Raw genomic sequence first — 14,975 nt, 5'->3', positions numbered from 1 at the left:
ACCCCACCCCATTTGATTTTGTTAATCTCACTCAGACTCCTATTAACATGGCATAAATCATGGCTAAATGTGTAGAATTGTAGAAAATTATATTTACACTGCTAAAAAAATTAGCGCTCTGCCCCATGGCAAAATGTGTAGAAATGCAGAAAATGAACTTAAAAAAGAACATTTCTCTCTGCTGTGAACCAAATCTCGCTTAGGGCCCCCCTGCCTAGAACCTACCACTGTAGAACCCTAGAACCAAGAACCTGTCAGAGGTCCTGTCTGTCTATGACATGAACCAAGAACATGACTGAGTTCCTGTCTGATTATGAGGTGAACCAAGAACCTGTCAGAGGTCCTGTCTGTCTATGAGGTGAACCAAGAACATGACTGAGGTCCACTTTTTTAAAACTGATTTATCTTAATTTTTGTCTATTGTCCTTCAATAAAATCATTGTGTTGGGTGATTTTAATATTCATGTTGACAAAGAGACTGACTCCAAGGCCATTGAATTTCTGAATCTGTTGAGCTCTATGGACTTTATCCAACATGTTACTGGGCCCACCCATAACCACGGCCATACTCTGGACCTGGTTATTACCAAGGGGCTTTCTATTGACATATCCTCTATTGTTGATGTTGCTTTATCTGATCACCACTGTGTATTTTCTACTACCTTGTTGCCCATAGCAACACAGGGTAATACTGAACGCATTATTAAGGAACGCCGTCTTACCTCTGAAGTTGCTACAGATGTTTATTGAGTGTATGAACAATACTCCACCACCTATTCTGCCTTCCTCTTGTGATGATTTAGTTGATAACTTGAATAGCAAATGAAGGGCAACCATTGATGCCATAGCTCCAGTAGAGTTGGAAAGGCCACATCCAGATGGAGAGCCCCTTGGATGAGGAAACTAATCAATTAAAGAGAAATTGCAGAAAGGCAGAGCGGAAGTGGAGATGGTCAAAGTTGCAGGTCCATCATGATATTCTGAGAGAGCAACTTGGCATATATAACAAGGCAGTTAGAAATGCCAGACGGGCCTTCCTCTTGTGATGATTTAGTTGATAACTTGAATAGCACATTAAGGGCAACCATTGATGCCATAGCTCCAGTAAAGCTGAAAAAGGCCACATCCAAACGGAGAGCCCCTTGGATGAGTGAGGAAACTAATAAATTAAAGAAAAATTGCAGAAAGGCAGAGCGGAAGTGGAGAAAGTCAAAGTTGTAGGTCCATTATGATATTCTGAGAATGCAACTTGGCATATTTAACAAGGCAATTAGAAAGGCCAGACGGGCTCATTTTTCTAATTTGATCACTATTAATAAGAATAATTTCTGAGTGCTCTTCTCGACCATTGATGGCCTATTAAATCCTACCCCCGCATATTTCAGAGACAAGATAACCAACATTAGGCTGGGTATCAGTCAAGCAAGACCTGATGAGAAGTTTGATGATATGTGCCCTAGCCTACCACGCAAAGGCACTGTGGATTTATTCTCCCTGGTTGACACAGACATGCTCAGGAAAGTGATATCACAACTTAAGCCTTCTACCTGCCTTCTCAATCCTATCCCCACCATCTTCTTCAAAACAGTTTTGAATTGCATATCTGAAGAACTGCAAGCTATTGTTAATCACTCCCTGTTTCACAAGCACTTTCCCCACTGCACTAAAAACTTCTATGGTGAAAGCCCTTCTGAAGAAAAGTAATCAAGATTCTTCAGCGCTTAGCAATTTTCTGCCAATCTCCATCCTTCCATTCTTAAGCAAATTTCTGGAGAAATTGGTCTTCAAACAGCAAAATTATTTTTTAAGTGCCAACTTTATAAAAAATAAAAATAAAATAATATTATATATATATATATATATATATATATATATATATATATATATACAGTGGGGAGAACAAGTATTTGATACACTGACGATTTTGCAGGTTTTCCTACTTACAAAGCATGTTGAGGTCTGTAATTTTTATCATAGGTACACTTCAACTGAGACGGAATCTAAAACAAAAATCCAGAAAATCACATTGTATGATTTTTAAGTAATTAATTTGCATTTTATTGCATGACATAAATATTTGATACATCAGAAAAGCAGAACTTAATATTTGGTACAGAAACCTTTGTTTGCAATTACAGAGATCATACGTTTCCTGTAGGTCTTGACCAGGTTTGCACACACTGCAGCAGGGATTTTGGCCCACTCCTCCATACAGACCTTCTCCAGATCCTTCAGGTTTCGGGGCTGTCGCTGGGCAATACGGACTTTCAGCTCCCTCCAAAGATTTTCTATTGGGTTCAGGTCTGGAGACTGACTAGGCCACTCCAGGACCTTGAGATGCTTCTTATGGAGCCACTCCTTAGTTGCCCTGGCTGTGTGTTTCGGGTCGTTGTCATGCTGGAAGACCCAGCCACGACCCATCTTCAATGCTCTTACTGAGGGAAGGAGGTTGTTGGCCAAGATCTTGCGATACATGGCCCCATCCATCCTCCCCTCAATACGGTGCAGTTGTCCTGTCCCCTTTGCAGAAAAGCATCCCCAAAGAATGATGTTTCCACCTCCATGCTTCACGGTTGGGATGGCATTCTTGGGGTTGTACTCATCCTTCTTCTTCCTCCAAACATGGCAAGTGGAGTTTAGACCAAAAAGCTCTATTCTTGTCTCATCAGACCACATGACCTTCTCCCATTCCTCCTCTGGATCATCCAGATGGTCATTGGCAAACTTCAGATGGGCCTGGACATTCGCTGGCTTGAGCAGGGGGACCTTGCGTGCGCTGCAGGATTTTAATCCATGACGGCGTAGTGTGTTACTAATGGTTTTCTTTGAGACTGTGGTCCCAGCTCTCTTCAGGTCATTGACCAGGTCCTGCCGTGTAGTTCTGGGCTGATCCCTCACCTTCCTCATGATCATTGATGCCCCACGAGGTGAGATCTTGAATGGAGCCCCAGACCGAGGGTGATTGACCGTCATCTTGAACTTCTTCCATTTTCTAATAATTGTGCCAACAGTTGTTGCCTTCTCACCAAGCTGCTTGCCTATTGTCCTGTAGCCCATCCCAGCCTTGTCAGGTCTACAATTTTATCCCTGATGTCCTTACACAGCTCTCTGGTCTTGGCCATTGTGGAGAGGTGGGAGTCTGTTTGATTGAGTGTGTGGACAGGTGTCTTTTATACAGGTAGCGAGTTCAAACAGGTGCAGTTAATACAGGTAATGAGTGGAGAACAGGAGGTCTTCTTAAAGAAAAACTAACAGGTCTGTGAGAGCCGGAATTCTTACTGGTTGGTAGGTGATCAAATACTTATGTCATGCAATAAAATGCAAATTAATTACTTAAAAATCATTCAATGTGGTTTTCTGGCAGTGTATCAAATACTTGTTCTCCCCAATGTATATATATGGTTTTGGGGCTGACCACAGCACAGAGACAGCCTTATTTAAAGTGGTAAATGATCTTAGAGCCAACACAGATGCCAAACAGCTCTCTGTCCTTGGACTCTTGGATTTAAGTGCTGCATTCGACACTGTTGACCATGATGTCCTTCTGGACAGACTGGAGAGGTGGGTTGGCCTCTGTTGACCATGATGTCCTTCTGGACAGACTGGAGAGGTGGGTTGGCCTCTGTTGACCATTATGTCCTTCTGGACAGACTGGAGAGGAGGGTTGGCCTCTCCGGTCCAGTTCTAAATTGGTTTAGGACCTATTTAACCGGTCGAGAGTTTTTTGTCACCCTTGGTGAACATAACTCAGAGGAAATACATATCACATGTGCCGTTCCACAAGGTTCAATTTTGGGTCCGATACTTTTCAGTTTATATATGTTACCCCTTCGTAGTGTTATCAGAAAGTACAGCATTGATTTTTGCTACTGTGCAGACGATACACAACTTTACAGTTATTTTTCACCAAAGAATGTTAGCGCCACGGATACATTATTAGACTGTATTAGTGATTTAAATACTTGGATAGCTTACAACTTCCTCCAGCTACAATAAATAAAGACAAGACCAAGGTATTTATTGTGGAGCCAAAGCACAGAGAGAGAATCTGGCTGCACACTTTAATTAACGGGCAATAAAACATTAGGAATGTGACCAAAATAGCTTTTTACCACCTGAGGAACATTGCCAAGGTGCGGCCGTTTCTCTCTCAGGCTGATACAGAGAGACTCATCCATGCTTTTATTACAAGCAGGCTTGACTACTGTAATGCTCTCCTGTCTGGTCTACCCCAGAAAGCCATTGGTCAACTGCAAAACACCCAGAATGCTGCAGCACGGGTACTGACCAAGACCAGACGGAGAGCACACATTACGCCGGTTTTAAGGTCTCTACACTGGCTGCCTTTGATTTTTTGAATTAATTTGAAGATTATTCTATTTGTTTTTAAATCAATCCACGATTGTGTACCCCAATACATGTCAGACATGCTTTCAAGTTATCCCTCAGGTCCTCTGGCACTGGCCTTTTTAATATCCCAAAGCCTAGGAACAAGAGGCATGGAGAGGCAGCCTCTAGTTACTATGCCCCCAGAATCTGGAATGGCCTGCCAGAGAACCTGAGGGGGGCCGAAACTGTGGACATATTTAAAAGAGATCTTAAAACCTTTTTAGCATTGCTTTTCATGATGGCGCCAGAGAGGATGGCTGCCGTTTTACAGCCCTCTAACCAATTGTACTATTATACTTTTTTCGCGTTATTTGTAATTTATTCTGTACATAATGTTTCTGCCATCGTCTCTTATAACCAAAAAGAGCTTCTGGATATCAAAAGAGCGATTACTCACCTCGTATTGGACGAAGATTTATTCTTCAACGAGTCGGACGCGAAGGATATCCTACAGACACCCGACAAGGCCCCAATCCCCGTCATTCGCAGGAGAAAGAGATGGAGATATCGCGGACGTAGGTCGGGGTGCCTTGTAAGGATCCGACGGCGAGCGAGTAAACTGCCTCTTCCATCAATCCTGTTAGCCAATGTTCAATCATTTGAAAATAAATTAGATGACCTAAGATTATGGTTATCCTACCAACGGGACATTAAAAACGGTAATATCTTATGTTTCACCGAGTCGTGGCTGAACGACGACATGGACAACATACAGCTGACAGGATATACGCTACATCGGCAGGATAGAACGGCTGTGTATATTTGTAAACAACAGCTGGTGCACAAAATCAAATACTAAGGAAGTCTCAAGGTTTTGCTCGCCTGAGGTAGAGTATCTTATGATAAGCTGTAGACCACACTATTTACCAAGAGAGTTTTCATCTATATTTTTCATAGCTGTCCATTTACCACCACAAACCGATGCTGGCATTAAGATTGCACTCAATGAGCTGTATAAGGCCATAAGTAAACAGGAAAACGTTCATCCAGAGGCAGCGCTCCTAGTGGCCGGGGACTTTAATGTAGGGAAACTTAAATCAGTTCTACCTCATTTCTACCAGCATGTTAAATGTGCAACCAGAGGAAAGAAACTCTAGACCGCCTTTACTCCACACACAGAGACGCATACGAAGCTCTCCCTCGCCCTCCATTTGGCAAATCTGACCATAACTCTATCCTCCTGATTTCTGCTTATAAGCAAAAACTAAAGCAGGAAGCACCAGTGACTCGGTTAATAAAAAAGTGGTCAGATGACACAGATGCTAAGCTACAGGACTGTTTTGCTAGTACAGACTGGAACATGTTCCGGGATTCTTCAGATAGCATTGAGGAGTGCACCACATCAGTCACTGGCTTCATCAATAAGTGCATTGATGACGTTGTCCCCACAGTGACTGTACGTACATACCCCAACCAGAAGCCATGGATTACAGGCAACATCCGCACTGAGCTAAAGGGTAGAGCTGCCGCTTTCAAGGAGCAGGACTCTAACCCGGACGCTTATAAGAAATCCCGCTTTGCCCTCCGATGAACCATCAAACAGGCAAAGAGTCAATACAGGACTAAGATTGAAGCGTACTACACCGGCTCTGACGCTCGTCGGATGTGGCAGGGCTTGAAAACTATTACAGACTACAAAGGGAAGCACAGCCGCGAGCTGCCCAGTGACACAAGCCTACCAGACGAGCTAAACCACTTCTATGCTCGCTTCGAGGCAAGCAACACTGACGCATGCATGAGAGCACCAGCTGTTCCGGATGACTATGTGATCACGCTCTCCGTAGCCGATGTGAGTAAGACCTTTAAGCAGGTCAACATTCACAAGGCCGCAGGGCCAGACGGATTACCAGGACGTGTACTCCGAGCATGTGCTGACCAACTGGCAAGTGTCTTCACTGACATTTTCAACATGTCCCTGACTGAGTCTGTAATACCAACATGTTTCAAGCAGACCACCATAGTCCCCGTGCCCAAGGACTCCAAGATAACCTGCCTAAATGAATAACGACCCGTAGCACTGACGTCTGTAGCCATGAAGTGCTTTGAAAGGCTGGTCATGGCTCACATCAACACCATTATCCAAGAAACCCTAGACCCACTCCAATTTGCATACCGCCCCACAGATCCACAGATGATGCAATCTCTATTGCACTCCACACTGCCCTTTCTCCCCTGGACAAGAGGAACACCTACGTGAGAATACTATTTATTGACTACAGCTCAGCGTTCAACACCATAGTGCCCTCAAAGCTCATCACTATGCTAAGGATCCTGGGACTAACCTCCCTCTGCAAATGAATCCTGGACTTCCTGACGGGCCGCCCCCAGGTGGTAAGGGTAGGTAACAACACATCTGCCACACTGATCCTCAACACGGGGGCCCCTCAGGGGTGCGTGCTCAGTCCCCTCCTGTACTCTCTGTTCACCCATGACTGCATGGCCAGGCACGACTCCAACACCATCATTAAGTTTGCCGGCGACACAACAGTGGTAGGCCTGATCACCGACAACGATGAGACAGCCTATAGGGAGGAGGTCAGAGACCTGGCCGTGTGGTACCAGGATAACAACCTCTCCCTCATCGTGAACAAGACAAAGGAGATGATTGTGGTCTACAGGAAAAGAAGGACCGAGCACGCCCCCATTCTCATCGACGGGGCTGTAGTGGAGCAGGTTGAGAGCTTCAAGTTCCTTGGTGTCCACATCACCAACAAACTATCATGGTCCAAACACACCAAGACAGTCATGAAGACGGCACGACAAAGCCTATTCCCCCGTCAGGATACTGAAAAGATTTGGCATGGGTCCTCAGATCCTCAAAAAGTTATACAGCTGCACCATCGAGAGCATCCTGACTGGTTGCATCAATGCCTGGTATGGCAACAGCTCGGCCTCCGGCCGTAAGGCACTACAGAGGGTAGTCCGTATGGCCCAGTACATCACTGGGGCCAAGCTTCCTGCCATCCAGGACCTCTATACCAGGCGGTGTCAGAGGAAGGCCCTCAAAATTGTCAAAGACTCCAGCCACCCTAGTCATAGACTGTTCTCTCTGCTACCGCACGGCAAGCGGTACCGGAGCGCCAAGTCTAGGTCCAAAAGACTTCTCAACAGCTTCTACCCCCAAGCCATAAGACTCCTGAACAGCTAATCATGGCTACCCGGACTATATACACTGCCCCCACACCCCCAGCCCATCTTTTTACACTGCTGCTACTCTGTTAATTATTTATGCATAGTCACTTTAACTCTACCCACATGTACATATTACTTCAACTACCTCAACTAGCCGGTGCCCCCGCACATTGACTCTCCACCGGTACCCCACTGTATATAGCCTCCCTACCGTTATTTTATTTTACTTCTGCTCTTTTTTTCTCAACACTTTTTTGTTGTTGTTGTTTTATTTTACTTTTTTATAAAAAATTAATGCATTGTTGGTTAAGGGCTGTAACTAAGCATTTCACGGTAATGTCTACACGTGTTGTATTCGGCAAATACAATTTGATTTGATTTGATTTGATTTGAAAGGGCCTTCCCCAAACTGTTGCCACAAAGTTGGAAGCACAGAATCATCTAGAATGTCATTGTATGCTGTAGCGTTAAGATTTCCCTTCACTGGAACTATGGGGCCTAGCTTGAACCGAGTTTCAGTCTTCCAGAGATTTGAGACTGGGACGGAGGTTCACCTTCCAGTAGGACAATGACCCTAAGCATACTGCTAAAGCAACGCTCGAGTGGTTTAAGGGGAAACATTTAAATGTCTTGGAACGGCCTAGTCAAAGCCCAGACCTCAATCCAATTGAGAATCTGTGGTATGACTTAAAGATTGCTGTACACCAGCGGAACCCATCCAACTTGAAGGAGCTGGAGCAGTTTTACCTTAAAGAATGGGCAAAAATCCCAGTGGCTAGATGTGCCAAGCTTATAGAGACATACCCTAAGAGACTTGCAGCTGTAATTGCTGCAAAAGGTGACTCTACAAAGTATTGACTTTGGGGGGGGTTTTGCTCAAGTTTTCAGTTTCTTTGTCATATTTCTTGTATGTTTCACCCCCAAAAATATTTTGCATCTTCAAAGTGGTAGGCATGTTGTGTAAATCAAATGATACAACCCCCCCCCCAAAAAAAAATCCATTTAAATTCCAGGTTGTAAGGCAACAAAATAGGAAAAATGCCAAGGGGGGTGAATACTTACGCAAGCCACTGTAGCTGTTGAGGACAGTGGTGTCTCTCTATCACAGGTGAATGGTGTTTTAAATGAGCAAAAATAGTTCTACAAGTTATTTTGCTCTGTTTGTTCTTTTCCATATTATGTCTGTCTCTGAGAAGCTACCCAGGAAAGGGCTGAAAATAGCCCATATTAATATGATTATATGTTCATGTTGCCAATTATATTAATGATTACTTCATTGGTAAAGTAGGCAAACTTAGGCAGGAAATGCCAACAACGAACAGTGAGCCATCAAATTCATACCCAGGAAACCCTGGTCAATAAAACACCAGTCTCAACGTCAACAGTGAAGAGGTGACACCGGGATGCTGACCTTCTAGGCAGAGTTGCAAAGAAAAAAGCCATATCTCAGACTGCCCATCTTAATCTATTATTTTTATTGGCCAGTCTGAGATATGGCTTTTTCTTTGCAACTCTGCCTAGAAGGTCAGCATCCCGCCGTCGCCTCTTCACTGTTGACGTTGAGACTGGTGTTTTTTTGCGGGTGCTATTTAATGAAGCTGCCAGTTGAGGACCTGTGAGGCGTCTGTTTCTCAAACTAAACACTAATGTATGTCCTCTTGCTCAGTTGTGCACTGGGGCCTCCCACTCTAGATATTCCATTAAAAATCAGCTGTTTCCATCTACAATAGCCATTTACAACATAAAACATGTCTACACTGTATTTCTGATCAATTTGATGTTATTTAATGGTTAAAAAAAATGATTTTCTTTCGAAAACAAGGGCATTTCTAAGTGACCCCAAACTTTTGAACGGTAATGTACGTGTCTGCAACCACAGCTAATGAAGTCTCTGAAACCCTTAACAGGGAGTTACAGTCCATTTTGGAATGGGTGACCAGTAATTTACTGGTCCTGAACATCTCTAAAACTAATTTGGTACAAATCATTCCCTAAGTTCTAGACCTCAGCTGAATCTGGTAATGAATGGTGTGGCTGTTGAACAAGTTAAGGAGACTAAATTACTTGGTGTTACCTTAGATTGTAAACTGTTATTGTCAAAACATATAAATTCAATGGTTGTAAAGATGGGGAGAGGTCTGTCCGTGGTAAAGAGATGCTCTGCTTTTTTGACACCACACTCCACAAAGAAAGTATAATAAATAAATAAATAAAAAAGCAAGTGCAGGCATGCAGGCGGCAGTTTTGATCATTGTCCAGCCATGTGGTCAAGTGCTGCAAGGAAAGACCTAGTTAAGCTGCAGCTGGCCCAGAACAGAGCGGCACATCTTGCTCTTCATTGTAATCAGAGGGCTGATATAAATACTATGCATGCCAGTCTCTCTTGGCTAAGAGTTGAGGAGAGACTGACTGCATCACTTCTTGTTTTTATAAGAAACATTAATGTGTTGAAAATTCCAAATGGTTTGCATAGTCAACTTACACACACACACTTACGCCACCAGGGGTCTTTTCACAGTCCCCAAATCCAGAACAAATTCAAGAAAGCGTACAGTATTATATAGAGCCAATATTTCATGGAACTCCCTTCCATCTCAAATTGCTCAAATAAACAGCAGACCTGACCGGCACAACGCCTCTCCCCTATTTGACCGTTTTTACATTTATGTAGCTGTTCTCGTTCATTAATGTTCTGTATTATGTCATGTTTCATGTTTCATGAAGACCCCAGGAAGAGTAGCAACATCTAATGTTGATGCTAATAAAATAACAAATACCGATATGGTCATATTCTGTTCCCTTCCTATAGTTATATTTTACGTCATTTAGCAGACGCTCTTATCCAGAGCGACTTACAGGAGCAATTAGGGTTAAGTGCCTTGCTCAAGGGCGAAATCGACAGATTTTTCACCTAGTCGGCTCGGGGATTAGAACCAGCGACCTTTCGGTTACTGGCACAACGCTCTCAACCACTAAGCTACCTGCCGTCCAGTCTGCGTGAGGTGGAATAGGGCTGTTTAATACAGTAATATTCTGTTTCCTTCCTATAGGCCAGTCTGGACGAGGCTACTGACCCGTGGGGTATCAAGGTGGAGCGTGTGGAGATTAAGGATGTGAAGCTTCCCCACCAGCTGCAGCGAGCGATGGCTGCAGAGGCAGAGGCCAGCCGTGAGGCCAGGGCTAAAGTGAGCACACACACACACAGTATATGTGATCCCTTCAGATCTGATCTCTGTAGATCTGTTCCATTCCACTTATTTTTCTCCCTCTCTAGGTGATAGCGGCAGAGGGGGAGATGAACGCCTCCCGGGCCCTGAAGGAGGCGTCTCTAGTGATCGCTGAATCTCCGTCGGGTCTCCAGCTGCGTTACCTGCAGACCCTCACTACCATCGCGGCAGAGAAGAACTCCACCATCATCTTCCCTCTGCCCATGGACGTCATCAGCCACTTCATGAAGAAGTGATGTCATCAACACTCACCATCCACCACTCCTGTCTAATGCAACATTCAATCAGTTGATTCAGGTGATTAGTTGATTTTACAATTCAAGAATGTTTCTAAAAGTTTCATTTATTTTCAATGAGGATTGTTTCAGATTTCAGGTTCTGGTTTAGATGGGAATAAAACACAATCCAGTAACCTTTTAAAGAATGTCTGCATGGTCAAGACGTCTTCATTTGTCTGTTATTGTGGAAATTGAAAACCATTAACTTTTTTTTTCTAGTGAAAAAAATAAATATATACAAATATGTTGAAATACACTGTTATATTGATAATTTATTGGATATTATAAACTGGGTGGTTCGAGCCCTGAATGCTGATTGGCTGACAGCTGTGGTATATCAAACCGTATACGTTGGTAACTAGTTTATAATAGCAATAAGGCACCTCAGGGGTTTGTGATATATGGCCAATATACCACGGTTAAGGGCTGTGTCCAGTCACGCCGCATTGCAACAGCCCTTAGCCATGGTATATTGGCCATATACCACACCCCCTCGGGCCTTATTGCTTAATTGAATGTTATTTTTGATCTTTATATTTCGATATTCCTTAATACACTACAATTGAGAAATCATGCATGTATACTGAACAAAAATATAAACGCAACATGTAAAGGGCTGGTCCTATGTTTCATGAGCTGAAATAAAAGATCCCAGAAATGTTCCATACGCAGAAAAAGCTTATTTCTCTCAAAGTACAGTGAGGGAAAAAAGTATTTGATCCCCTGCTGATTTTGTACGTTTGCCCACTGACAAAGAAATGATCAGTCTATAATTTTAATAGTAGGTTTATTTGAACAGTGAGAGACAGAATAACAACAAAATAATCCAGAAAAACGCATGTCAAAAAATGTTATAAATTGATTTGCATTTTAATGAGGGAAATAAGTATTAGACCCCCTCTCAATCAGAAAGATTTCTGGCTCCCAGGTGTCTTTTATACAGGTAACGATCTGAGATTAGGAGCACACTCTTAAAGGGAGTGCTCCTAATCTCAGTTTGTTACCTGTATAAAAGACACCTGTACACAGAAACAATCAATTAATCAGATTCCAAACTCTCCGCCATGGCCAAGACCAAAGAGCTCTCCAAGGATGTCAGGGACAAGATTGTAGACCTACACAAGGCTGGAATGGGCTACAAGACCATCGCCAAGCAGCTTGGTGAGAAGGTGACAACAGTTGGTGCGATTATTCGCAAATGGAAGAAACACAAAATAACTGTCAATCTCCCTCGGCCTGGGGCTCCATGCAAGATCTCACCTCGTGGAGTTGCAATTATCATGAGAACAGTGAGGAATCAGCCCAGAACTACGCGGGAGGATCTTGCCAATGATCTCAAGGCAGCTGGGACCATAGTCACCAAGAAAACAATTGGTAACACACTACGCCGTGAAGGACTGAAATCCTGCAGCGCCCGCAAGGTCCCCCTGCTCAAGAAAGCACATTTACAGGCCCGTCTGAAGTTTGCCAATGAACATCTGAATGATTCAGAAGAGAACTGGGTGAAAGTGTTGTGGTCAGATGAGACCAAAATCGAGCTCTTTGGTATCAACTCAACTCGCCGTGCTTGGAGGAGGAGGAATGCTGCCTATGACCCCAAGAACACCATCCCCACCGTCAAACATGGAGGTGGAAACATTATGCTTTGGGGGTGTTTTTCTGCTAAGGGGACAGGACAACTTCACCGCATCAAAGGGACGATGGACTGGGCCATGTACCGTCAAATCTTGGGTGAGAACCTCCTTCCCTCAGCCAGGGCATTGAAAATGGGTCGTGGATGGGTATTCCAGCATGACAATGACCCAAAACACACGGCCAAGGCAACAAAGGAGTGGCTCAAGAAGAAGCACATTAAGGTCCTGGAGTGGCCTAGCCAGTCTCCAGACCTTAATCCCATAGAAAATCTGTGGAGGGAGCTGAAGGTTCGAGTTGCCAAACGTCAGCCTCAAAACCTTAATGACTTGGAGAAGATCTGCAAAGAGGAGTGGGACAAAATCCCTCCTGAGATGTGTGCAAACCTGGTGGCCAACTACAAGAAACGTCTGACCTCTGTGATTGCCAACAAGGGTTTTGCCACCAAGTACTAAGTCATGTTTTGCAGAGGGGTCAAATACTTATTTCCCTCATTAAAATGCAAATCAATTTATAACATTTTTGACATTCGTTTTTCTGGATTTTTTTGTTGTTATTCTGTCTCTCACTGTTCAAATAAACCTACCATTAAAATTATAGACTGATCATGTCTTTGTCAGTGGGCAAACGTACAAAATCAGCAGGGGATCAAATACTTTTTTCCCTCACTATATGTGCACAAATTTGTTTTACATCCCTGTTAGTGAGACTTTCTCCTTTGCCAAAATCCATCCACCTGACAGGTGTGGCATATCAAGAAGCTGATTAAAAAGCATGATCATTACACAGGTGCACCTTGTGCTGGGGACAATAAAAGGCCACTCTAAAATGTGCAGTTTTGCCACACAACACAATGCCACAGATGTCTCATGTTTTGAGGGAGTGTGCAATTGGCATGCTGACTGCAGGAATGTCCACCAGAGCTGCTGCCAGAGAATTTAATGTTCATTTCTCTACCATAAGCCTCCTCCAACGTTGTTTTAGAGAATTTGGCAGTACGTCCAACCAGCCTCACAACCGCAGACCACGTGTAACCACGCCAGCCCAGGACCTCTACATCCTATGCCCTCCCAGGCCCAGTCATGTGAAATCTAGATTAGGGCCTATTGAATTGATTTCAATTGACAGATTTCTATCTATGAACTGTAACTCAGTAAAATCTTTGAAATTGTTGCGGTTATATTTTTGTTCAGTGTAGTTTCATTTTTTTTCTCCACAAAAGTAGTGCACTGAGCCTTTACTAGTCCGGTATTAGTGGACTGATAGCCTATATTTTTCTTCTGCATCTATGTCCCCCCACCCCACCCCCGGCAAAAAAATCATAGCATCCCACCTCCAAACGACTTCCCTTTCGCTGCTGGGTGACGAAGACAGGTGAGGGGAAATTTGGGGAACCCGATAATATAGTGGGGTGTGTGTATAGTGTCATCCTAGGTGCCATCTCCACTGCTGCTATGCCCCTGTGTGCAGGGAATTTGCATGTTTGTACAATTGCGTTTCATTGGACTAGGCCCGGTTTTCAGTCAAGTAGCAGTAGACGTTCAGTTCTCCCTAACTGTATACCTCACTGGTGTGTGTAGGGCATTGCAGCACTGCAGTGACTGCAGGAATTTAGTAGGCCGCATAGCATTCCATGCACGCTGTCTTATGAAATTGCATATTTATTATGAAAGAACGTTGTTTGCTACCCGAGTTGAGTTTTCGTGTCCTATCCTCTGACGCCGGACCAGATACAAAGGTGGCAGCATCATGCTACTCTGATCAATCCAGTGGTCTAGTGAGCTTTATTACAATATATTAAAAGCTAGGCCAACTTTTAGAATTCTGAATATTGTTCTAATTCTATATATATATATATATATATATATATATTTTTTTTGGATATATATATATATATTTTTTTTGTTATTGTTTATTTTAACTTTGTGTTTTCTTTATTTTTTTGTTTATTTTTTGTTGTATCATTTTTTTCCCCCTTGTTTTTTTTTGTCATTTAGCAGACGCTCTTATCCAGAGCGACTTACATTCAGTCATATAGCATTGTTTAAATAGTTCCCATGTAATGTTGATGGGGCACTAACCATGTCATATTAGCAGTACTTAAACCAGAGACGGAAGAGGATATCACTTTTTTCTGGTTCAATGGAAGTCAATGAATGAAGCCGAGCAGACCCAGCTGCTTTCGTATTGGTGTCTATGGAAGAGCCACCCTGTTAAGCAGAATGTAACTGATTTTTTCCCCCAATGGTAAACGGCCTGAGTGAACTATCTTCATTTGAAATCCACCATCTTTGCTGGAACTATAAACTACCTGGCA

At 43.4% G+C, this 14,975-nt stretch overlaps 1 protein-coding gene across 1 annotated transcript in view; it reads left to right on the top strand.

The window, feature by feature from the left end:
- The window catches only part of stoml3b (stomatin (EPB72)-like 3b), a 23,479-nt gene extending 12,199 nt beyond the window's left edge, over positions 1-11,280 (top strand). Inside the window, exons 6-7 of the mRNA XM_045207987.1 lie at positions 10,572-10,706; positions 10,796-11,280. Of these exons, the coding sequence (XP_045063922.1) occupies positions 10,572-10,706; positions 10,796-10,984 (324 nt within the window). The 3' untranslated portion in view covers positions 10,985-11,280. The remainder of the gene's footprint in view (positions 1-10,571; positions 10,707-10,795) is intronic.
- The last annotated feature ends 3,695 nt before the right edge of the window (positions 11,281-14,975 follow it).

This window comes from Coregonus clupeaformis, chromosome 27 (assembly GCF_020615455.1).
Source record: "Coregonus clupeaformis isolate EN_2021a chromosome 27, ASM2061545v1, whole genome shotgun sequence".
NCBI lineage: Eukaryota > Metazoa > Chordata > Actinopteri > Salmoniformes > Salmonidae > Coregonus > Coregonus clupeaformis.
The sequence above is the reverse complement of the archived record's forward strand: the minus strand, read 5'-3'. Positions and strand labels throughout refer to the sequence as shown.